Source organism: Gorilla gorilla, chromosome 13 (genome assembly GCF_029281585.2).
Source record: "Gorilla gorilla gorilla isolate KB3781 chromosome 13, NHGRI_mGorGor1-v2.1_pri, whole genome shotgun sequence".
NCBI classification, from domain to species: Eukaryota; Metazoa; Chordata; class Mammalia; order Primates; family Hominidae; genus Gorilla; species Gorilla gorilla.
In genome coordinates this window covers 47698541-47725286 of record NC_073237.2, presented here as the reverse complement: position 1 = coordinate 47725286, position 26746 = coordinate 47698541, and the positions used below count along the sequence as shown (strand labels likewise).

The following is a 26746-nucleotide window of genomic DNA, read 5'->3' as shown; positions in this document are numbered from 1 at the left end:
TAGTATTTGTCTGCCTTATTTATGGAAAAGCAGCACTGAACAAAATGCACTGTACATAAACAGTAACTTCAAAATGGAAAGCTAAATTCATGCCATCTCATAAAAGTAGTCAGCAGGAAAAAGCCATCCTTCCTAAACTTAAAATGTAAGGAACATTAATCTTCAACCACCTACAAATATCGAGGACAAATGTACCACTCTCCTTGCTCCTTCTTAACTCAAGAATAACAATAAACCTTACTCTCTGAAACAACAAAAGAAACAGAAAAGAGCTTCAATGGCAGCTCTGTGTCATTAGTGGACAATGAGAAAAGATGAGAAAACGTACACTATGTTGACACAAATGTGCCTTCCCCTCTAGAACCGACATCTCCTGAAAGCTTTTCTGTTAAACTTCCCTCCAGTTCACCACCATTAAGCACAAAAAAGTCTCAAAAGAAGCAAATTCAATATCTGAGAGGAAACAAACAAGAACCCAAAGAATTGTTGCCTTAAAATATATTAAGTCCACCTGTGGTCAATAAAAATATTCTTGCTGGAGGGGAGGGCAGGAAAATCCCCTACGAGTCAATTGTCAACAGTGACTGTACCTTTACTGGAGCTATTTATTACCCACTTAAACTCCCTCTAAAATTTGCTAGCCTCTTGATTTCTGAAGTGGCACTCAGTGCCTCAGTCAAGCTGCCTGCTCAGCTCCTGACCTTCCCACTAATGGCTGTTATTTGTGGGAGGCTTAAGGACACTGTCAATAGCAAGCTTCCTCCTCCTTCCACTCAGGCTCTGTTGTATCGCTTTGCCTGTGTGTTCTCTCTCGCCTCTCACTCGCCCTCTCCTTGTCTCTTTCTTCCCCTCCTTCACTCCCTCTTCCTCTTTTTCTAGCCCCCACCCCGTTTTTTCTCAGTCCTGCAGTCCTCTTCTTTCCCAGGTATCCTACCCACCACCCCACACACACACTAACAACACAAAAATCAACTGGCATGCAGCAGCAAGCACCTGCAGTAATAGACTCTTTTATTAAAACTGTTATTCTGCAAGACTTGAAATTCCCCGTGGACCGGGCCATGTCAAAGCCGATATAATTAACTAGAGGCTCAGCAACGGATCAATTACCAGACAAGCAAGTGATAGTGAAATCAATGAAAGATCATCAGCCACATTATCAGTGTTGCAACTCATTAGGGCAAAACTGAGAAATGTGCTCAAAGCGAGCCCAAGCAAGGTGGCATTACAAAACAAAGGGCTAATTTGGAGACCCTGCTGTGAACAATCTGTAACAGAATTAGCCTTTTTTCCCCCTAAACTGCACAGCTCCGTAACTAAATGTGACAGACTGAGAGAAGCAGTTTATTAAGACACCAACCCCAAGTTTATTTAGTTCATAAACTCTCTCCTAGAAAATCAATACAGTCTGTACAGGGTTATTAGGCTGACTAGCTAATACATCCAAATCTAGTCTGCCCAGCCAGCAGTCTTCTGACAAAATGCTACCCAGTATAGGCAAACTGAGCTCCTTCAGATATCATGGACTGAGGTGGCCCTGGCTGAAACAGGTCTGCAATATAACATGTTACTGCCACAACACAAGCCTTAAAAACAGCAGGATATCTTTCTAAGTTTTAAAAAATATTTTTTCATAAATATACAGTACTGCACCTGCTAAATGGATCTGCTCAAACAAAATCTTAACTACTTTGTAACAAAATTTACAAAGAGGACAAGCTTTGTTACAAAAAGAGACAACAATTAATCCAGACTCAATAATAAATAAGATTTTAAATTTCTCTAACACTCATTTTAAAATAAATATTTGAAAAGAACATTTGACCCCTCTATAAATCCCCAAGATACATGATCTGAACTTCCACATATAACATACTGTGTAGAACATTTGACATTAGGATAATTTCTATCTAGCAAGTGGGACATCTGTATCGTTTTACAGACACAAATACAAAAAAATACACCTACAAGGCACAAATATGTCTTCTGAGTTTTTTTCACTGGCTACATGGTCTGACAATTATGGAATAACTCTCTGGAATCATTTATATGAAAATTATTTAAAACTAGAAGGAAGAAGACAAGTATCACTTCCACAATAATTGCTTTTTGCTGCTGATTCTGAGTATTTCAGGTTAAAGAATCAGAAGTACTTAAAGGCCATCTGTTGGCTTTCCCACATTTACTGATAGTGAGAGATGGACCATGGAAATTATGAAGTCCACCAAACTAGGTTTCACTGCATCCAAGTTAAAGACATTGTGTGAATGTGAATACCTCCCCCACACCACACCACATAAGTAGAAATATACTTACACAAAGTAAGAAACTCAAAAGCATTTTACAATGGTAAAATAGATTGGAGAACTGAAGGGGAAAAAAAGGCAATGGCTCTGAAAGTGATTTCTGATGTTGATGATGTTTTAACGTGTAAAATCTTCCAAGAAAAGGAATGCACTATAACATGCCTTTCATATCCTGGCTCTAATACACTAAATCCTAAACTTAAAAAGAAATCTTTATTTTCACATAACTATAGTAAAATTCAATTTATAGATTGCTGTAATTAAACATTTTCCCTGTAACTTTCAAGCTGACACCTTATTAAGCATTTCATAGCTCATGTTTTTGAGTAATCTGTAAAAAAGTCAGACATATATATTCTAAACCTGTGCTATAGGTACCATGTTTTGGATAGTAATTAAAAGTTGTAATTGCAGGAAAATTTTACTTTTTAAAACCTTTTTGCATATAACTACACACTGTGCATGTACCCTCAATGAGATCCAATTAGTTACAAAAAATTTGCATTTCAGTTAGTGTGGGATAACAAGACTATAGGGAGGCACAATGCAATTCCACCAGCAGAGTAAAAAAGTGTGTTCTTTCTTGTTAGCTCTGTAAGCAATAATTCCCACAACCAACTGTTTAAAATGTTACTGATCTTTTCAGTACTTGAGTATTATGGTGGGTTTTGGGTTTTTCCCTCCATTTCCTGTAAAAAAAAAAAAAAAAGAAAAAGAAACAAAAAAGAAAAAACCTATGTTGGTGTAAAAAATCAGCCACAATGAATACATGAAAACGCAAGTGAGCAAACAATTTTGTTTTGCATGTATGTTTGCAGGGTGTTTTCTTTGAGGGGAAGGGGATATAACCTATGTTTTCTTCTTTCTACTTAATTTCTTTAAAAGCACATTGCTTTCATAAAATAAGTTATGTAACTACAGGCAAAAAAACCTCATTGAGTTCTATATAAATATATATGATTTTATGATAAAAGCATACATTTACTGCACTGAGAAAGTACTCTAGGATTTTTATTTTTTCTGTCTCCAACAATGTAAATCCTGCACAAATATAAAATAAATGTGTAGTTTTTGTATACAATTTAACAAGCATCTCTAGAACTTCTGCTGGTTCACAGAACAATACCTGTAATTCCCTGGGTTGAGTTCAGCAACTGTTAACAGATTCTATAATCTGTAATGTGCTCTGCCTTTGCTCTTCTTTTATTCACTATTCATTTTCAAGGCTTGGTTAAGTACAGAGCTGGGTTAAAGATCAGTGGTTTTTCATGTGACACACGCTGGTATTCATCTAATGGCTTGTCAAGACAAAACTGTCCCTGTTCTTGCCAAAATAGTAAAAATGACGCTCCACATCGCATGACAATCAGCACTTCCTTATGGCGAAACAACTCAAGCTTTTGTAATTCATTTATTTTATAGAAAAAAATGTTAAAAACTGGCTATCCAATCTTATATGTGGACTCAGGTTGCCATTCTCGAAGTAGAGTTTTAAAATGTTTTGCCCTCTCTTAATTCTACAGCAACATGTAAACTAGTTTCTAATCAAATCAGACTTTACCATATAAAAATAATGCTGAAGATACAAATTCATATGGCATTAAGGTACATAACTTAATATATGCAAATTATGCAGCAGGCTGGACTCAGTCACAGAAGTGGGGGAACCAACTAAGGAAATGTCATTTTTCTTGAGAACAAAGTATGGGACTTGCTTTCCAACATCTGTTGGGCTGTGTGAAATATTAACAGATGTCTTAAGTGAAAAAAGAAGTAATAAAGGAAACCTCTTCTGAAAAGATAATCCACCCAAATTTCCATATTCCTGAGGAAAGAAGTTGACAGCAAGCTTTTTCCCTTGTGAAACCTGCCATCCTTACTTTATTGTGTAAAGTTTCATTTTCTATGTGAAGTTAAGGGGAAAAAATTTTTGACTCACTGTAAAGAAATGAATAGAAAAGAAGTAAAACAATAATTTCAATTCAGGCTTTCCCTTTGTAAAAATTTATATCATAATTTAAGCTGCCTGTTTTCCCTGGACTCACATATGTAAATAGATGGAAAGACAGTAAAAAGTTCACCTCCTCCCGCCCAAAAAAAAAAGAAAACTACATGCACAAAGATGAAATATTACTCTACTATGCTTACATTAACTCTGTTGGCACGGAGTGGGGAGAAAGAGGAAGAGTAAAGAGTAGCTTGTAAGATAAAGTTCTGATATGAAGCCATCTCTATTCATAAAGGTACTCATCTTCACAATTAAGATTCACCTATCATTAGCCAGGCATGGTGGCAGGCACCGGTAATCCCAGCTACTCAGGAGGCTGAGGCAAAAGAATCGCTTGAACTTGGGAGGTGAAAGTTGCAGTGAGCCGAGATCATGCCACTGCACTCCAGCCAGGGCAAAAAGAACGAAATTCCATCTAAAAAAAAAAAAAGATTCACCCATCATTTACACCTAAGTCCCTGCACTCTTCCACTGGCTCCTAATTTCCTTTCATTACATCCTTATGAGAGATGAAACACTCCTCTTACAACAGCCAAGTGTTCCACAGCAGTAAAGTCTGATATTCCTGAAAAATTTGGGAGAATACTAGTTGGATCCCTGTATTTAAACTTTAAGGAACATGGAAAGCTACTTTCCTAGTTAACAATTCTCTTTTGGGTTTCAATTTATAGATGATCTAGCCAAGCCTAAAGGTGCAGCCTTTAATTCCGATTAACATGTTGATGCATGCATGCCAACTACTGGATCTAACCTAGTGCCTATCTGTGAATGAATGAACTATACACCTATCTGCTTCTATACATCTTCCTCTTTGGAAACACCTATATTCTATTGCTTATTCTCTTAAAAACCTGGGACATGAATTTGGGTTAACAGCTTATAGATGAACAAATTCAAAGTGCTCTTAAGGGTCTTTACAGATTCAAATAGGAAGGAAAAAGCTTGTGTCATCTCTGATTGCCAGCCTCAATCACTGGCCCCTCTCTCATTGTAAGAGTCCATTAGAATTATACATGTCACTTCATATTTACAACTCTACCTTCTCCAGATGGTTCTGGCCACCTTGACTGGGCATTTCAACATACAGAAGGCTTCATCAAAACAGCCTGAAGATTTCAAGGGGCAAGATCATGGTCCAAGTTGGAAATAAGACATGAAGGCATGCCTTCAGTTTTCAGTTGGTTTGGTTTTTGCCAAAGTATTGTGAGTACTATATGGTCCAGTGTTTACACATAAGAACATGATATCCAAGCCCGTGACAAAAGAAAAAATAATAACCACTCACCTACAGGGAGGGAGAAAGCTTGTGTGCTGAAGACTTCATTACATGCCCTTAGACCAATAGAGGAAAATAGGCCTTCTAACATAAGGTTGGAGGAGGACACAGGGTCAAATCACTTTAAACAGTGGCACAAACATCCTCCATAACTAAATATTATCTAAAAGCTTTACCCTTCTCAGCAAAAGGGAGAAACTGCTCTAGCTGACACGTGTGTCTGTACCAACTAAAACAATCAATGTAATACAGTATCTGCTGACAGCCTAATCAGGGGCTCAGTTTCATAGAAACATATCAAGGAAATATCCAAAAGCCATAATCCCTTGATGCACTACAAAAATTTTAAAATAAAAGGATTTGAGTAGGGTATGGTAGATGAGGTAGTTTATAAAATGTTAGGGAAATGATGAATCCTTAGACTCAAGATATTTGCAGATAATAAAAGCAGCTGAGGTCAGCATGAATCTTGTGCCTACAAAAGGTCAAACATTTTACCTACCTTGTTTTGGTTTAAAAAAAGAAAAGTGACTTTATTAATCTTCTCTCAAGTCCAAACAGTAACAGTGGCTTCTTTTTACCAAACCTATATTCAATGTTTTATGAGAAAATCTAGACGGAAAGAACCAGTAATGGCTTTACTTAAATGAATTAAAAAAAAAAAAAAACAGGCTGGGGGCGCACACAACGGGAAATTAACATGAACATGAAAGTTGCAAGAATTATAAAGGTAATGTTAATTTGTTTTTTGTTTTTGTTTTGAGACAGGATCTCACTCTGTCTTCTAGGCTGTAGTGCAGTGCCGTGATCTCGGGTTACTGCAAGCTCCACCTCCTGGGTTCAAGCAATTCTCCTGCCTCAGCCTACCAAGTAGCTGGGATTACAGGAGTGCGCCACCACCCCCGGCTAATTTTTGTATTTTTTGGTAGAGATGGGGTTTCACCAAACCCTGACCAGGCCAGGCTGGTCTTGAACTCCTGGCCTCAAGTGATCTGCCCACCTTGCCTCCCAAAGTGCTGGGATTACAGGGGTGAGCCACCATGCCCACCCAAGATAATGTTAATTTCTTTATTTGCTTCCTTCTAAAGTCTGTGGACCAAGAAGCTTGCAGCCTTAGTAAAGGTGTCATAATAATGGTTTAAATTACTGTCAGAAAAGAAGATTGAGATTCACCAACATCCAAGAAAATCATGTTGCAGGCCAGGTGCGGTGGCTCACACCTGTAATCCCAGCACTTTGGGAGGCCAAGGCGGGTGGATCACTTGAGGACAGGAGTTTAAGACCAGTATGGCCAACATGGCAAAATCCCATCTCTACTAAAAATACAAAAATTAGCCGGGCATGGTGGCGCATGCCTGTAATCCCAGCTACTCGGGAGGCTGAGGCAGGAGAATCACTTGAACCTGGGAGGCAGAGCTTGCAGTGACCCAAGATCACGCCACTGCACTCCACTCTGTTTCCAAAAAAAAAAAAAAAGAAAAAAGAAAACCATATTGCAAGGCAGAGTTCAGTACCTTACAAAATTATTGAGAAACTCAACACTGCCTTTAGAATTATCACAGCAAAAAGCAACACTAAAAATGATACTGCTTCATATGCAATTTACAAACCTAACAAATAAACTTAAAAAATAAAATCCCAGTATACTTAAAGTTTCAAAAATGTTTATAGAAACAGACTATTTATTATTATTATTATTATTGTTTATTATTATGATTATTTCTTTTTTTTTTTTTTTTGAGACAGAGTCTTGCTCTGTCACCCAGGCTGGAGTGCAGTGGTGCAATCTTGGCTCACTGCAATCTCCGCCTCCCAGGTTCAAGCGATTCTTCTACCTCAGCCTCCTCAGTAGCTGAGATTACAGGTGCATACCACCACGCCTGGGTAATTTTTTTATTTTTAGTAGAGACGGGGTTTCAACATGTTGGTCAGGCTGGTCTCGAACTCCTGACCTTGTGATCCGCCTCTCTCAGCCTCCCAAAGTGCTGGGATTACAGGTATGAGCCACTGGGCCCAACCTATTGTTTTTTTTTCTTTCTGAGATGGATACTGGATACACTCTTGGCCTGCCTAGCTCTTTCACTCTTGTTGTGCAGACTGGAGTGCAACGGCACCATCTCGGCTCACCGCAACCTCCGCCTCCCAGATTCAAGCAATTCTCCTGCCCCAGCCTCCCGAGTAGCTGGGATTACAGGCATGCACCTCCATGCCCGGCTAATTTTGTATTTTTAATAGAGACACGGTTTCTCCATGTTGGTCAGACTGGTCTCGAACTCCCAACCTCAGGAGATCCACCTGCCTCAGCCTCCCAAAGTGCTGGGATTACAGGCGAGAGCCACCATGCCCAGCTCGGCCTATTATTTTTTAAGAGCTAGGATCTTGCTCTATCGCCCAGGCTAGAGTGCAGTGCACAATCATAGCTCACTGGAACCTCAAACTCCTGGCCTCAAGCAACCCTCCCACCTCAACCACCACACCTGGCCTTTTTTTTTTTTGAGACAGTCTCGCTCTGTCGCCCAGGCTGGAGTGGAGTGCAGTGGCGCAATCTTGGCTTACTGCAAGCTCCGCCTCCCAGGCTCACGCCATTCTCCTGCCTCAGCCTCCCGAGTAGCTGGGACTACAGGCGCCCGCCACCATGCCCGGCTAATTTTTTGTATTTTTAGTAGAGACGAGGTTTCACCATGTTAGCCAGAATGATCTCGATTTCCTGACCTTGTGATCCACCCACCTCAGCCTCCCAAAGTGCTGGGATTACAGGCGTGAGCCACCGCACCTGGCTTTTTTTTTTTTTTTTAAAGATGGGGTCTCGCTATGTTGCCCAGGCAAGTCTGGGAACTCCTACTCTCAAGCAATCTACTGGCCTTGATAGAGACTATTTATATACATACATATTTAAATCGAAAAATGTTGAAACAGAGCAAATGTTCATGAACTTAGAGATTGTTTTCCAAATTAAGAAACCCAAAAGATGCCAGAAACCTATTAATGGCAAGTTAAAAATACGAAGACTTAACAGGTCCCTTAGAAGATCTGCATAGCGATTGCCTTTGATGGAGAATAGTGGCTGGGCTAAGGGACACTTTTGGGGTTCAGGTAGTGTTATGTATCTCCATCTAGTTGGTGGTCCTGGGTATATTCACTGTGGAAAACTTATCAAGCTATACACTTTTATTTGTGCACTTTTCTGTAAGTATGTTAAACTTCAGTTTTAAAAGTTTACTACTAACACTATTAATATAGTATTATTATTAAAAATAGTGATAACTATAAACTAGCCCTAGAACAATAGGAAAGAAAGAATAGAAAAAGGAAAAGAGAAGTAAGTGCAGGTGGGGAGAGAAACAATAGAAGGCAGATACTTTATCACATTCAAAATCATTCAAATAACCATCATTAAATCTACTTTCAATGATTTCTTCAGAGGCAAGAAGTGTTAGGAAGCAAATAAATACCTGAGTTTCATAGAATGAGGATAAGTATGAAAGACAGTAAAAGAGTGGCAGAAAGAAGAGGTGAGAGATACATCTTAACTAGGTAATCAAAGCATGCGAGTGTGTCCAAGTAACTTAAAGGGGGAAAAAAAAAACCAACATACCTCAATTTGAGATGTATCAACCCCACAACATGGGACCTTGAAATATGCTGGCCAGTCTTGCTCACTAAGCCTGTCCTCTGATTTGTAATTAAGGCTATGTGGAGGTGGGGTGGGCCCAAGGTGTGCCTATTGAGAGATTGGGAAAGGAAATTACATATGCCCAGACAGTATTACTTAAAAGCAGTGAGTACATCAAAACTTTTTATTAAGAAATTGCAAATATAACACACCAATGACCAACTAAACACATTTTTTTAAGAGTTAATAGTTTCTAAGGCTGATAGTAGCCAACAGCTAAATAAACTTTGGTGAGAACTAAAGTAACAAAGTGAATAACTGAATAATTTGCTGATTGATAATGGATAGACTTTTGGCCTGCCTAGCTCAATTTCTTACTCCCTTTTCTTCCACTTAATATGACACTTTTAACTGCTGTTAGGGAATACTAATCACCCCCACCCCCATCCTCCCGCCCCAGCCCCCCGCCCCGCTCCCTTGCCAAGTATAAGAAGCTGTGGAGAACACAAAAGTTAAGACATACTCCTTGCTCACAAGTTTACAATCTAGTACAGGAGATAAGCTATGAACAAAACAACCTTAACAAAAACAGAATAGGAAAAGAAACAAGAGCAGAATTCCATACAACTTAAGAGATCCCTTCCAGCCAGTATGGTTTAAAAAAAAAAAAAAAAAAAAAGCTTCTACGCCAAGGCACTCTCACACTGAGTGTAGATTATATTCCTAGAGAAGTAATACAGTTTGACTGGAACATAAGGGAAGATATACATAGAAGAACCATCAATGAAATGGATGCAGTGGTTTATAGGAACTATTATAAAAGTAAGGGCCCTATACTCCACTACAAAGAGTTGCTATTTAGCCTGTTATCTACCAACAGTCCAAACTACCAAAAGCTTCTCAACAGCAGTAACGTCTGATCATTATTTTGCTCCAAGAAGATTTATCTGGCAACAGTATGACAGATGGACTGAAGTGTGAAAAGACAAAAGCAGGGTCCAATTAGGAAGACATTAAAATAGGCCGGGCATGGTGGCTCACGCCTGTAATCCCAAAACTGTGGAAAGCCAAGGCGGGCAGATAACCTAAGGTCAGGAGTTCGAGACCATCCTGGCCAAAATGGTGAAACCCCCGTCTCTACTAAAAATACAAAAAAAGTTAGCCAGGTGTGGTGGTGCATGCCTGTAGTCCCAGCTACTTGGGAAGCTGAGGCAGAGGAATCACTTGAACCCAAGAGGCAGAGGTTGCAGTGAGCAGAGATTGTGCCATTGCACTCCAGCCTGGGCAACAAGAGCAAAACTCCATCTCAATCAATCAATCAATAATCTGGGTAAATTACTGGCAATACGGCTGGAGAAAAAAAAAAAGGACAAGATACAGAAGATACTGTGAAGATAAAATCAAGGGGACCAGAATGACTGTAACAAATGAGAAGTGTCAACAATGACACTAAAGTTCTAATAGTCTGAGCACAGGAAAATGGTAGCATTATCAACAGAAAGGGGGATGAACTAGTTTGTGAGAATATATAGCAAGTTTAGTATGGGGGTAAGAGCGGATCATGCAGATAACCAGGCAACTGGAAATGTTAGAAAACAGATTGATACTGAAGTTATCACATCCAGCAGCCATCTACACAGACCTGAAACAAGAGATAAAACAAGTGGCCAAGGTTAGTATCTCAGGGGATATCCATAGTTATTAGGGGAAAAGACAGAAGGAACAGCGTTAACAGGAGCATCGTGATTGTCCAACGTTCCACCTGATAAGGGAAAACAGTTGACAGAAGATAGGATGCTTGAGAGTTTTAAATGATCTAGAACAACAAGACTTATATTTAGGGTATGGTTAAAACCAAGTGAAATAGTTAAATAGAAGCAAATACAGTAAGAGCAAACCAAAAGGCATGGGAATAATAAATACCAAAATCAGAATAGTGCTTAAGGATGGAAAATGGGGAAAGGCAGATAGGGAGATTGACAGTGACTGACACAGTATAATTTAAATGGTAACTCTAGTCTTCAGATGTGTTTGTACATTATTAGTTCCTAAACTCGGGTCAATGAGTGTTCAACATACCATTCATGTATATTTGTGGCTAAAATATTTTATTAGGCTTTGTGTCATAAGAGTGAATGTCTTTGTAGATTGATAGGTATACAGAATCCATATTGCAGAGAGTTAAGAAGTAAGCAAATTGTGAAGACAAAGAAGCAGAAAAGATAAAACATTCTTTGGAGAAATTCTGCAAAGAAAACAAGTAAGAGAAACGTGGTCTGAAAAGTTAGAGGAGCTCAGACAGGTTGTGTTCATAAGTTGGCAGTTTGTTTTTCACTACAGGGAAAAAAGAGACTATCACAGGCAAAGGGGACGAAGCCAAGAGAGAAAACGATATTGAAGATCTAAGCCAGAGGGAAAATGGTATGAAAGGGTCCAAGGAGAGAATATGATCAAGAGCACAAATGAAAAGGGTGCCCCTGGAGGGAGAAAAAAGAAACCCTTTTTTTTTCCCTCAGAAACCAAAGGTAAGAGATACAGAAAAAAAAATCTGTGGTTAAGAAATACATATATTAAAACTGCTCATGTTAGAAAACCAATTTATTACCAATTTCTTCCACTAAACTGTATACTTCTTAAAAGAGACAGAATTTATCTTTGCTAACTCAGGGTCTAATAGGGTGCTCAATAAACAACAGCTACATGAACAAAATAATCATCTGAGGAAAGTTAAAGATGGGGCTATCTGCTAAGGGAGACCTGATAGGAAGGAATCGAGGAGTACTAGAAGGAAGAACACATTGGGTCCAACTGGAAAGGGTAAAATGAAACTCTGCTATAATCCCAGCACTTTGGGAGGCCAAGGTGGGCGGATCACCTGAGGTCAGGAGTTCGAGACAAGCCTGACCAACATGGAGAAACCCCGTTTCTACTAAAAATACAAAATTAGCCGGGTATGGTGGTGCATGCCTGTAATCCCAACTACTCAGGAGGCTGAGGCAGGAGAATCACTTCAACCTGGGAGGCGGAGGTTGCAGTGAGCCAAGACCACACCACTGCACTCCAGCCTGGGCAACAACAGCGAAACTCCATCTCAAAAAAAAAAAAAATGAAACTCTGAATCAGTAAGAAATGAGTAACAGAAATGGCAAATAGTAGAACTCAGCCTGGGTTCCCACAAAAGTGTGAGAAATAATAAACAAGCTGACTGGGTCCAAGAAAGTATAGCTCAGAGTTCCCAGTTTGGGAAGTGAAATACTTAGAACCAGCAAGGAGTTCTTGACACAAAGAGAAAAATACCTTGCTCTAAAACATACATCATGACAGGTGCGGTGGCTCACGCCTGTAATCCCAACACTTTGGGAGGACAAGGCAGGTGGATCACCTGAGGTCAGGAATTCAAGACCAGCCTGGCCAGCGTGGTGAAACCCCGTCTCTACTGAAAATACAAAAATCAGCCAGGTGTGGTGGTACACGCCTGTAGTTCCAGCTACTCGGGAGGCTGAGGCACGAGAATCGCTTGAACTCAGGAGGTGGAGGTTGCAGTGAGCTGAGATTACGCCACTGCACACCAGCCTGGGTGACAGAGTGAGGCTCCATCTCAAAAAAAAAAAAAAAAAAAAAAAAAAAACAAAGACAATAACACATATACCTTGATGGGCAATAGTATGTTATAAATCATTGTCATTATGCAGCATTCTCATAGTGTATAGTTCTTATGAAGAAAATAAAGTAAAACACTGAGAATTGATTTTGGATGAAATACTTAGTCTTTGTTTAGGTTTTCCCAAATTTGAAGTGTTTAGTATGTAGTGTTCTAATGTCTATGAATTTATTTCTGGCTAGGAAATTCCCCAAAGCCAACAAAAATCAAAATACTTTATGCTATGTCACCTATGTGATTTGAACAAAGGCATAAAAGATGTGGAATAATTTCACTTCATTAATAAACATAAGACAAAGCTGAAGAGAGCCAAGTTCCACTCCTTATTGCCTGATTTCTGTCTCCAGAACTGCAATTGTGGTCCAAAGTCACACCAGCTTTCTGCCCAATTAGCAAGGTCTGCATTAGCAGAACTCAGCACTTCTAGTCCAGAATCCCTCTGGAGAGCAGGGAAATGATGGGTTCCATCACCTGGCCAACATAAGCAACCGCCAGAGTCACCTTAGGGACACAGACAAAGACATTCATCTACTATACTGGCAGCCCCTACAGCCTGCCTTCCTAAACAGAGTCCTTTCTGTGAAGACCACTATCTAAGTGACCTGTCATAGAGCTTTATAAAGCAGCATTAATACTGTGGGCCAAAATGAGATTGATCTTTGAGCTTCGTGGTCTCCTGTTGTCAACAGTGCATTATAAAACCAATACTAAATACTTTATAAACAGGTCTCCCTACAGTATATTAGAAAAATAGTGCATATTTCATGCCCCATAGTTAGGTAGCCACATATCCATCAGACTAATAAATTATTTATTAGGTGCTCAGAAGTGCAATAAGAGTCAATAAACTAACTTCTGGATACTTATAAGCTACTATTTCACTGGAAATTGTACCTGAATGAGAAAACTGTCTCACTAACTGAATGGGGGATGGAAACATCTCAGCTCTCTCAAGTGTACTGTCAGAAGGAAGCATGGGCCTCATGAGTGAGAAAGGACAAAATCCCCACACCCTGAAAAGAGTCCTAGTTATTAAATTACCAAGAACCCATGCTCATTTCTTTTCTCTTGTGTATAGATTCCTCTGGTTCTACCATCCTTGGAGACAGCTCAGGGAAATAAAAATCGGTGGAAACATTTCCAACACACCCTGAGTCAGGCCAGATGACAACCACCAACAATGGTTTGCATTTGACATCTCCAAAGAAACTACACGATGACTTGAGTGTACAAGCTTTCTGCTACATGCACAGCACAGAATTTCGAATTTATTAATCTAAGGTTTAGAGCAGACTTTTTACTTTTTTTTTCCCATGTTTGGTTAAAGCTCCTAAGCCTACAGACACCCTGTGCTCTGTCCAACATTATAAGGCATCTCTTTCCTGGTTCTACCCCTCTGAAAGAGGACCTTCCATTCTAGAATGTATTCTAGCCCTTCAAAAAGGAATTTCTTCAGAAGGAGTTATTTCTCAAACTATCAGAGGCGTGGACCTTTGTGTAGTATTGTGGGTGTCATGGTTTCACATGTTGGCCACATTAATACCGGAGAGCAAGCATCTGTAACCCACAGCTGTGTGTACTCCAGCCCCAAAGCACCCGCAGGGCTGATGCCAATGCAAACCACTCTTCCCATCCCACATCTGAACCACACTGGTTTTCTTCAGGAGCCAGAGGCTGAGATACGGTTCTGAAAATGAAGGTTTGGGGTTCTTTCCATTCACATGATGGGTATAGGGTGTTGAGAGGAATACTGCCAGATGGACTGGCTCCTTTTTTCTCCCCCATTCCATACCAAGTGAGTAAACCATAAAGAGGCTTACGGTGTCAAAGGGTATTCCAAAATACCCCAGGGGAAAAACCTAAATGGATAAATACATAGATTTTGTTCACACTATTCTCGGTTTTTTTCCCCTACCATCTTATACTTTTATTCCTACAGACTGCAGTTTGTTTGTTTGTTTGTTTGCTTGTTTGGAGACAGAGTCTCGCTATGTCACCCAGGCTGGAGTGCAGTGGCGCGATCTCTGCTCACTGCAAGCTCCGCCTCCCAGGTTCATGCCATTCTCCTATCTCAGCCTCCCGAGTAGCTGGGACTACAGGCGCCTGCCACCACGCCCGGTTAATTTTTTTTTGTATTTTTAGTAGAGACGGGTTTTCACCATGTTAGCCAGGATGGTCTCGATCTCCTGACCTTGTGATCCACCTGCCTCAGCCTCCCAAAGTGCTGGGATTACAGGCGTAAGCCACCACGCCCGGCCTAGACTGCAGTTTTTAAGGTTGAAAAATATTTTATGTCGGTATGAAAAAGTGGAACTAAAGGAAAAACGTGGGAGAGACTTAGTTTCACATCACTTTCTCAAAAAGACCTCCCAAATCCTACAAATAATGAATGCTAATGTAAAAATATAGGAGAAGACTGGTTTCTTGTATTACTTTTGCTACTACAACCAGTACTGCTAAGATGATTATTCATATTAATGAGTTTGGTATGTAGACAAACTATAAAAGACGCAGTCTCTGACCTCAAGTACTTATCTCTGTCTTCTGGGATTTACTCCTCCTGCTAGATTTACTTTTATTCTTCATACCCTTGCCCAGAGGAAGTGATCATCACTCAGGACTTGGAGCATTTCCATGGGTGGGGTTTAAATATGACAATGAGAAGAAAGAGAACTTTTGCCCTTGGACACAGACAACGTTGGCCCCAAAGCTCAGGATGTCTAGTTTGTGGCAAGGAGAAATATAAACTCCCTGTGAAATTTTTACACTGGTCTCACTGAGCTTTATCAAAAAAACTGTGTAAAATTTGAAAGCTTATAGCATTTCAGTGCTTTATCACATCATGCCCACATATGCAAACATATGTACATGAACTAATAGTAAACAATTTCTCTTCATCCTTTATAGTGTTATTTACATTTTGTGTGTGTGCTTAGAGCATATATAGAAGAAACATATCCAGGAAATCAATTTTGCCAAGTGGTTAAGTGTCAGAGTTCTGCAGCGCAATTTCTTGGGTTTGAATAACTGCAGAACCTTTTACTAATTGTGTGATCTTGGCAAGTTACTTATCCAAAGTTCATCTCTAAAGTGGAAATAAAAGTACCTGTTCACAGAATTGTTGTGAAGGTTAAACATTTTTATTAGTGCAAAAGGTGTAGCCAAGCGCCTAGCATACAAGTACTAAAATATCAGTTGCTGCCTAGGTATGTGTGTGAAAAGAGATTTCAAAGTAGAAGACCACAGGCCAAGTTTGGCTTCAGATGTGTTTTGCTTGGCTCCTCCTAAGTGAGTGTGTATGAGTGTGCATATGTTTAATTAATGACCAACATGTAAAACACAAGAAATTTTAAATTAAAATATGGATATTCAGCTGCTGAGGGAATGGGCAGGGAGAGGCAAAAGGTGAGGCGTTAAAGAATTAAAGACATGGTAACAGAAACGTATGTTCCTTTCTGACAACAATCAGCAAGGGAGGAGTAGAAACTACTCTCTGCAGCACGTACTTTCATTTTATACCCTACCAGGTTCTCGCAATTCCTTTACTTGCCTGGCCACTATTGCCATCTAAGTTCATGATGCCTGGCCTACAAGCATCCATTAGCATATATGGAGAGTTCATTCACACATAAATGAAAGTCATATTTAAATAAAGTATCAAGTACCAAAATGTTTTCTATTATGCCTGTCTCTGATAAAAATAACACTGAATTGCATTCCATTACTTTTGCGTTTTCCTAAACCCTAGATTGTTTATTGTAGTATATATATAAGGAATAAGTAAACCCATTACATGTGACTGTATCAGGGGCCCTGCTGCAAGTACAGACATGGGCTTTGAGACAGCTATTTTTTCAGTAACAGTGGTTCTCAAATATATTTGCTTTAACTAGGGGAGACCTTTTTTGAAAAGAAAAAAATATTGATATTGTGAATATGAGACAAGTCGTATAAAGCCTGGGCCCCTTGGCTTCTGCAGCCTTACACACACAGAATTGTAAGGTCATACCAAAAAATTTTAGGAAACAGATCTAATCCCATTGCTTTACTATACAATCAAGGAAACTGAGGCAAAGTCAAAGAATAAACTGGTAGCAAAGCCTGGACCATTTTTCATGAATTGGTTCTCCTAACTATGTTTACACCGGAGCTCAAACCAGTCACCCAGGAGGTTGATAATCTAGTAGTATACCAGATTTACTCTTTGCGACTTGTGAGAACTGACTATTAAATTTTTAGGAAACTTACAAGCCAGTTGACTTCATATTGGCCATGTTGAACCTGACTGCAATCAGTGTCAGAGCCCCCCACATTTAACCCTATGAACCTTATTAAACTCGTTTTTGTTTTTTGTTTGTTTGCTTTTTGAGACAGGGTCTTGCTCTGTCACCAAGGCTGGAGTGCCATGGTCCAATCTCTGCTAACTGCAACCTCTGCCTCCTGGGTTCAAGGGATTCTCGAGCCTCAGCCTCCAGAGTTGCTGGGATTACACCCATGTGCCACCACGCCCGGCTAATTTTTGTATTTTTAGTAGAGACAGGGTTTCACACCATGTTGGCAGACTGGTCTTGAACTCTTGGCCTCAAATGATCTGCCCTCCTCAGCCTCCCAAAGTGCTGGGATTGCAGGCGTGAGCAACCGCGCCTGGCCTAAACTTAAAATTCGGCCGGGGGCAGTGTGGCTCACGCCTGCAATCCCAGCACTTTGGGAGGCCGAGGCAGGCGGATCATGAGGTCAGGAGATCGAGACCATCCTGGATTAACATGATGAAACCTGTCTCTACTAAAAATACAAAAAATTAGCCGGGCGTGGTGGCGGGTGCCTGTAATCCCAGCTACTTGGGAGGCTGAGGCAGGAGAATGGCGTAAACCCTGGAGGCAGAGCTTGCAGTGAGCAGAGATCGCACCACTGCACTCCAGCCTGGGCGACAGAGCAAGACTCCATCTCAAAAAAAAAAAAAAAATTAATCCATGTAATTGAAAAAGAATTATACTTTCCACCTAACAGATATTAAAACATCTGAAATTCTTCCCATTTTTAAAATATACAAAATATCACACCACGCAAAGAAATACAAAGTATACTATGAAAGTACAGATTATTAAAATTTTACAAGCACAACCACTGCTTGAGATGTTGACATTTGGCCAAGTTAGGCATCTTCACAGGGTACATAAATAATTAATTGTCCTTGTACCCGCTTCTAGAGATTTGAGAAATTTCATGAAAAGTTTCAAGAAAACCAAGCCAGACTCTTAAGAGTTACAGAATAAATCTACACATAAATGTGGACTTCTTACTATGTACAAGACATTGTAAGTTTTATAAAAGATACAATTACAGTAAAATCTCAGCATCCAGAGCTCTTAGGAAATTAATCATTCTGGAAGGGCACAGAGTCAAGGAGATGGAACTTTATATTTATTGAGCACCTGTTGTGTGCCAGGTACTATGCAAAACATAAAAGATTTTTTCATTCATTCTTCACAGTTCCTCTGAGATAGGTATTATTATTCTCATTTTACCAATAAGGAAATCGAAGCTAAGAGAGTTTAGTCACTTGGCCAAAGTCTTATATTAAGTGTCAAACTGGGAATTCAAGACCAAGTTGGTCTGATTTCAAAATATGTGCTCATCCAAATATCCAGCATTGCCTCTCCAGGTTTCTACCATTTTAGACAAGAATTTTCTGAAAAGGTGCTGCCTATTACCCTGTTTTAAGCAGGACATATCTTTCTTGATAATTAAACATCAATTAATATCTGGTAATATCTTTAGGCTTCTAAGTGCTTAGGGCCTCCTATTTGACTTCGCATGGGAAAGAGGAGCTCTGGGAAGGCTCTGTTTTTTTAAATTCAACTATCTACCATTTTATCCTTTCATAGTTAGTTATAATTATTAATTGTTTGCCTAATATTTGCTTTCTTCCCAGTTCTAGAATTTGCTATTTTATTTTACTATGAATCTTTCCAATGGAATATTAACTAGTCATTAAGAAGAATGGAAAAAAAAACTGTAAATACAGATAAACAACATCTCCAAACAAAACATGAGTAAAAGGCAAGATGCAGAACAGTAAATACTGTGTACTATCATTTATGGAGAAAGAGAAAAACAGGAGAAAGAGAGAGCAGAAAAGAAAAACTGAGGAGGTAACAAATACTTCTAAAACGGGGCTAGGCTATTGCTAGAAATACCTTTCAGGATCTGGCAAATAAGTCTGGGTGTGATGGCTCACGCTTGTAATCCCAGCACTTTGGGAGGCTGAGGCAGGAAGATTGTTTGAGCCTAGGAGTTCAAGACCAGCCTAGGCAATATGGCAAAACCCATCTCTACAAAAAATACAAAAATTAGTTGGGCGTGGTGGTACATGCCAATGGTCCCAGCTACTCCAGAGGCTGAGGTGGGAGGGTCACCTGAGCCCGGGGTGGTCGAGGCTACAGTGAGTCCTGAGCGTGCCACTGCACTCCAGCCTGGGAGACAGAGTGAGACATTGTCTTAAAAATTTAAAAAGAAGGAATCCAGTAAACAGAAAAAAAGGAGAATTTGCCCGGGTGCAGTGTCTCATGCCTGTATCCCAGCACTTTGGGAGGCCGAGGTGGGTGGACCACTTGAGGTCAAGAGTTCGAGATCAGACTGGCCAACATGGTGAAACCCCATCTCCACTAAAAATACAAAAATTAGCCAGGCATGGTGGCAGCCGCCCATAGTCCCAGCTACTCAGGAGGCTGAGGCAAGAGAATTGCTAGGACCCAGGAGATGGAGATTGCAGTGAGCCGAGATCAGGCCACCGCACTCCAGCCTGGGCAACAGAGCGAAACCATCTCAAAAAAAAAAAAAAAAAAGCAATGGACCATTTGTTTTCTCTGTGTAAGCTTCTGTACTTTTTTTCACTTTTTATACTATATATATATATATATGAAATTAACAAAATAAAAAAATTAATATATAATCATGGCCCTGAAAACCAAAGAGAGTTTTGGAATTTTCAGGTTCTAAGCAATATATGGGGGAATGACTATCTTAGAAATTGAGTATGTAAGCTTGTAAGCTTTGTTTCATTCTCCAGGATGCTCAAAGCACAGTTCCTGCCTGCTTTTCAACTGTGCTCATATTAGCCCAGTATGAATATTTAAAACAAAGTCCTCTAATTTCACATCATTTACAGTATAGCTGGAGAGACTATATGTAAATGTACAAGTCAAATAAAAGATGTAAATAAGCACTCTCTTACAAAAGTAGAAGTCTACAAATCAGTACACGTGTTGTTAGTTATAATAAATCCAGGAACATACGTTATTTGGTTAAAAGAGCAATTTGAGCCAAGATTCTTAGACTAAGGAGAATATCAAAAGGCAAAGAGAAGAGAACATTCCAAATGGGTGGGGGAAGCACGAATAAAAGTATAATAATCCCAGCACCTTGGGAGACCAAGGCGGGAAAGTCAACAGCTTGAGGCCGGTTGTTTGAGATCAGCCTGGGTAATAGAGTGAGATCCCATCGCTACAAAAAAATTAAAAATTACCCAGGTGTGGTGGCACATGCCTGTGGTCCCAACTACTCAGGAGGCTGAGGTGGGAAGACTGCATGAGCCTGGAAGGCTGAGGCTGCAGTGAGCCACGATCGTGCCACTGCTCTCCAGCCTAGGCAAGAGAGAGAGATCCTGTGCTTTAAAAAAAAAAAAAAAAATAGTGTAAGGATGTAAGGATGCACTGTTCCCTGGATAGATGAAAGATATTAATTAATAAGACATGAGATTAGAAAGCGTATATACAGGCAAACTGTAGAGGCCTTGAAATTTGGACTTCAAATTTCTTAACACAATAGTTAAGTAACAGAAGTTATGTTTTATCTAGGAATGGTGAATGCAGCAGAAAACAGAAGTATTAAATTAGGGGATCTGTTTGTATTCAAATATTCCCCTAGAATATAAGCTCTAAGAACGAGGAATTTTATCAGTTTTATATTCATTTACACTGCATGCATTTACACTTGAAACTATAGTAGACACTAATAGGAAATGGACAGCCCATCACAGAGCATGAGGACCTAAACTAGGTAATTGTGAGAAATAAATTAACAATTTAGAGTTTTGTTTTCTGTTTTAAAGAATCTACGAGAACTGGTACCTAAAATAATTTTAGCTCTAAGAGAAAAGAAGCTAAAGATAATTATAAGATTTCTAGTTGGAAAAAATGGTGAAGGTAGAAATATAATTTGATACTTATATTTGTACCAATACATGTACTATACAGTTAAAATATTTCTACCTAAAAATATTTTCTGAAATTAAAAATGGCTGAACACTAAAATTATGCTCTATCTTCAATTCTCTACCATCTACTACTGACTGGCATCACACCCAACAGCATATGGCTTTACCACTCATCGCTAAACTAATGTCATGTCATTCCCCTTACAGAACCTACTTTTGCCTTGCATTATGGAGATGTTAGACATCATCTGTACATTTGACCAGGAGATCATCTATCCTGTCAGATGGGAATGGGCATCCCTCCAGAATGCCTAGTATACCCAATGAGCAAATGCAAGAGATCTCTCAAACAAACTCTAGAATCTGCCAGATTTCTACAACAGAATATCCTTCTTACTTAGGTCCCAAGTTCAGTATCTCTGAATTAGACCGTAACACATTCTTGCCAAAACCGCTGCCACCCTGTTTTCAACTCTTTGTTAATGAACGATTAAGCCTCCCACTCATCAAGGCTTGAAAGCAAATTCATGTCTGCTTCACCACTATATTCCTACCATGCTTGGCATGCTGCCACATATTCAGAAATGTTGAAAAATTTGGGTGAATGAATGAACACAAGATGAATAAATGAATGATTACAGTAACACAGAAGTTTCTGGGCTAGGGAGATGAATTCAGGAGATGCTTCCATCGACTGGTACTTCAGCGGCAATGGCAGGCATTGCTAACCAAGTACAGAGTTGTGTCTTTTTTCTCTGGCCCACCTCAGACTCTCAAAGCGTTCACCAACCATCAGTCTAAATTCACGCACAAGATTAAATATATCTGTCATCCCAGAATTATACCTTTTTTAACATTCCAAATTGGTATCATTTAAAAAGCTTTTCCAGGTAAGCACAAGGAAAACATTTAAAACATCACTGAAGTCTAAAAAAAACTACAAAACTGTGAAATAAAAAAAACTACAAAACTGTGAAAACTTAATTCTAAAATATTCTCTTAAATTGCATTGAAAATGGTTTAAAAAAAAAAAAACCCTAGTATATTGTGAGCACTGGAGTACTGGATGAGTAAATGTAAACTAAGGAGCTCATGCGTTCTCCATGATCCATTCAGCACACAAATGTTACATGCTTTCAAGGAAAACACAGTATCACATCTAAGAGATCAGCAATGAACTCTCTCAAGAAAAAGTCTTATCTTTGCTCCCTTTCAAGAAATCTCCCTATCTCTCGACTTCCCTTGCATTGCAGATTAATTTTTCTCAAAATAAAAGTAAATATCAAACACTGTGAAGAGCCATAAATCATATAAAGTTATTACAATTGTTCTAGAAATATAAAGCTGCTGTCCCCAGCACAATTATATATATATGTGTATATATGTGTATATATGTATATCTGTGTATATATGTATATATATGTGTATATATATGTATATATGTGTGTATATATATATGTGTGTGTATGTGTGTGTGTGTGTATATATATATGTATATATAAACTTAAAGATTTTTAACAATTATTTTCAGCCAGGCGCAGTGGCTCACGCCTGTAATCTCAGCACTTTGGAGGCCAAGGCAGTTTTATCACTTGAGGTCAGGAGTTCAAGACCAGCCTGGCCAACATGGTGAAACCCCATCTCTACTAAAATACAAAAATTAGTTGGGCATGGTGGCAGGCGCCTGTAATCTCAGCTACTTGGGAGGCTGAGGCAAGAGAATTGCTTGAATCCGGGAGGCAGAGGTTGCAGTGAGCCCAGATCACGCCACTGCACTCCAGCCTGGACAACAGAGCAAGACTCTAAAAACAAAAATATTTTCATCTTAATAAGATAAAGATCCAGTTTTTTATGTACGGTAACTTGAACTCCTAGCTGAAGACTGTTCTAATAATTTCTTTTAAGAAATTACGTCTTTTAAAAAATAAGAGATCCGACGATAAACTGGGTTTACATTTCAGATGGTAAGCTGTTTTGGCTCATTTTGTTTTGTTAAGTTATGTTTTACCAGTGCTTGAACATAATAAACAAACTACTACGAAAAATTAAAGGCTACAATATTTGCAAATGCTTTCACTTCCTTTTTAGATAGTCCAAAGCCTACTGCTTTAAATACAATTAACTATAACCTGAAAGTTTAGCTTCAAGGCACATTTAGACTGTATCTTCACAATATTAAAACAACTGATCAATGAAGTCAACGTGTTTGGGCGGCAGTAGTAAGTCAAATGAGACGTTTCGTGCTGTTGTACACAAAATAACCAGCTGACTGAAGCTGTGAATTAGTAGTTTAATCTTAGAAGTAAAATTCTTATGCAGTCTTAGAGAACAAGTCATTCTTACAAATTACTTGGCAATCACACATTTTAAATAGAGCCTCTCAAATTGCTAGATTTTTTTAATGACACACAAGTTACAAAATAATCTGTATAGTTTTCTTTTTATTCTAGATTCTCTCTCTAGAAACATATATATCATCAAGTAAACAAAATCGCAACAATCTTTTTTAAAATAAGAAAGAAAATACAATAACTTGCTGTATTTGTGCATTCCGAAGAAACTACAGGAGTGAGAGCTGGCGCAGCCAATGCTAAATGTATTCCACATGGTTATTAGCCAGTAAGTTTTGAAAAAGGGAGAGAAAATCTGACACTTAGGGTTTCTAAATGAATACAGTGCACTACATTCACTCTCAGTTATGATTCTGGATGCACAGTTTAATATGATTAAAACTTACAGAACTGCACAGAGCCTAATGTCAGGATGTTTCCATGTCCCTCAACATCATATGAATATCCCAGGTCAAATATAACATGACACTAAAGGTCTGGAAGCAAAGTGGATGACCTGAAACTGTGTATTTTAACAGATCTCACTGACTCTTCTTTTCAATGACTGTGGGACAAACACAGCAGTTTGAATAGTAACAATGGCTGTTAAGGTAAAGCTTAATCCCAAATGTGTAAGCATAAAACTACATTCTTCAAAAAGATTTTAGAGTATATTTTATTAAATCCTGAAATGCATGTCCTGGTAAATTTCTATATAAGTTTGATTTACAAATTCCAGTGAAAATGTGCCACAGCTGGCAGAATAAATTACTGCAATAAATCATTATTAAATAACTGTAAATCTTTGTAATGACATAAAGCCTAACTTTTAAAAGTATACAGAAGTCAACATTCGGTTCAAGAAAAGCACTCTTCACACGGGAAAGCAAATTACAAAACTTACCATGCCAACACTACAATGTGATTCAGTGACTAAACAGGGAAATAAAATTCACATAAATAGTACTTAAATCTACAGTGGAGTTGTGTTCACTATTGCATCAAAACAAATTGTATGGCAAGGGGTAAACAGACTCAAGTTTTTAACAGTATCAATCACACTGCCAACGGGTAAGTCTTACATGTACAGCTGGATCCAATATTTTGTTAGACAATAAAAGCATATTCCAGGTATCAATCAGCAAGCCCAGTTTGTCCCTTCTCTGAAGCTTCATAAACATTTCTTCAAAATAACCTATTTTTCCACCACCACCCTCTCTTCCATATAGAACACCATCCTACTTCAAAATAAACTTTAAAAATATCTATACAGAGTTCTGTTCTTTTTGATGTGGAGCAGATGGGTAGTTACAGTAATCCATTACTTTAGATATCACCTGAAGTGAATCACACTGAATGTCTATGCCTTACTGAGCACTCTGAAGCCTCCATATGCCAAAGTGCAGACACTTGGTACTTGTGTCACAACCAATGGGGTCCATGGCTCCAGCCCAGATGGGCTCCAGCAAAGCGAGAAGCCTCAGAGTGCCCGCTTACAGCCTGTAATTGCTGCCTCTGTCTCTTAGAAAGGGTAAATTATTAACCGACACTCTCAGAACTGTCTAAGATAAACTCATTAGAACTGGTGGTCTACAGAATATTTCACACTGCCAGTTGGTAAAATCTTTGTCCAAGGCATCACTGCCTACCTTTTTATGTATTTATCTTCAGCTCACAGTCAGTCATCACAAAATGAAATGTCCCTGAGTGCCACTTCTACCTATTTTCCTACTTGCCAAACCCCAGAGTTCCCTAAAGTGTCTCTGGATAAGAACCTTTGCCTCCTCCACCAAGTGCAGAATTTATCAGTACATGAGTCTGATTCAGAAAAGTTGCCCCAACCCAACAAACTTGCAAACTGACCTGTCCGATATAATAAAGAGCAAAGGTCACTGCTATTTTAATCCAGATCTAAATGTTCTTGTAAATACAAATGGGAGGGTCTTTCCCCCACCCCATATTTCATTTTCCAATTATAGGTTCAGTTATAGATTCAAATAGCCATTTTTTTTTTCTTTTTTCTTGAGACAGAGTCTCGCTCTGTCACTCAGGCTGTAGTGCAGTGGCACAATCTCGACTCACTGCAAGCTCCACCTCCCAGGTTCAAGCGATTCTCCTGCCTCAGCCTCCTGAGTAGCTGGGATTATAGGCACCCACCACCATGCCCAGCTAATATTTGTAATTTCAGTAGAGATGGGGTTTCACCATCTTGGCCACGCTGCTCTCGAACTCCTCACCTCAGGTGATCTGCCCGCCTCAGCCTCCCAAAGTGCTGGGATTAGAGGTGTGAGCCACCGCGCCCGGCCCCAGCCATCTTGTTTTCAATATGCAGCAACTGATTCACTAAGATCATTATTAAATGCATCCACCCAAGAAGCACTTGAGGGCCACAGTTAGCTATTTCTTCCCAACAAGATACTTCCCCCTTCACCTCCACTTCCAATCCACACAAAGCCATTCTCCACATATCGCCCACACTTACGGGAGAGCAAAGCATCTGTGCTGTGGCCTCAAAACCTGACACATTCCAGACCAAATAAATACACCAGAAAAAGGATACCTGACTCTGTAAAAAGGTATAAACATCTAGAAGTTATGTGTGGAAATAACTGAAAATATTTCCAAATAAGCAACAGTTCAAAAAGAGAGAGCAAGACAGCATGAGAAGACACATGGCCTCAAATGGAGGGAGGCAGAAGCACACTGGGTGCAGGAAAACAGTCCACAGGAGACTCAGGGGACTGAAGAGAATGCATAATCAGTGAACAAAAGGAAAGGAGGCTGTGGGGGGAAACCACCTCAGAACATACCCTATTAACAGAAAAGGGCAGGAGTCTAGATTACAAGAGTAGGTGATGTAAACTTTTAGCTACATTATCCAGGAAAAGTAGTCAAAAGATGAAAATGTCGACCACTGCTGCGCTTAACCATTAGGGTAATATCACTATGCTAACTATGCGATTATATGACAAAAGAGATGACCCCCCCATCCTTTCTTCCCCATCCCACCGTTCCATGTCCCTAAGCTACCCAGTACATTCCCAGGGTTCCGTACTACCTGTTGACGGCTAGTAAATGTCTATATTTAGCCTAGATCTCCCTTCTCCACTATGAATGCACTCCTTTCCGGGGCAGTGTCTAATAGAAACTTCAAACTTGACATCTTCCCAAGCGTCTGTCTTATTACTCCTCAAATCTGCTCCTCCTCCAGCGCTGCCTACCTCAGTAAATGGCACCATCTGCTATTGAGGGCTTGGAAAATGATTTTCTCCATTTATAAAAGACCATTTTATCCTTCTCCGCTTTTCTTAGGACTGTTTCCTTGGAGACATTGTGA

At 39.4% G+C, this 26746-nt stretch overlaps 1 protein-coding gene across 17 annotated transcripts in view; it reads right to left on the bottom strand.

Annotated features, from left to right (window-relative positions):
- BNC2 (basonuclin zinc finger protein 2) overlaps positions 1 to 26746 on the bottom strand; it is a 451443-nt gene that overhangs the window by 308978 nt on the left and 115719 nt on the right. For 11 of the 17 annotated variants that reach the window (XM_063696351.1, XM_063696358.1, XM_063696359.1 and 8 more), the window contains one exon: positions 9186 to 9311. The exons of the other annotated variants lie outside the window; for them this stretch is intronic. In XM_063696351.1, coding sequence (XP_063552421.1) covers positions 9186 to 9311 — 126 coding nt within the window. The remainder of the gene's footprint in view (positions 1 to 9185; positions 9312 to 26746) is intronic. 17 annotated transcript variants of the gene reach the window in all.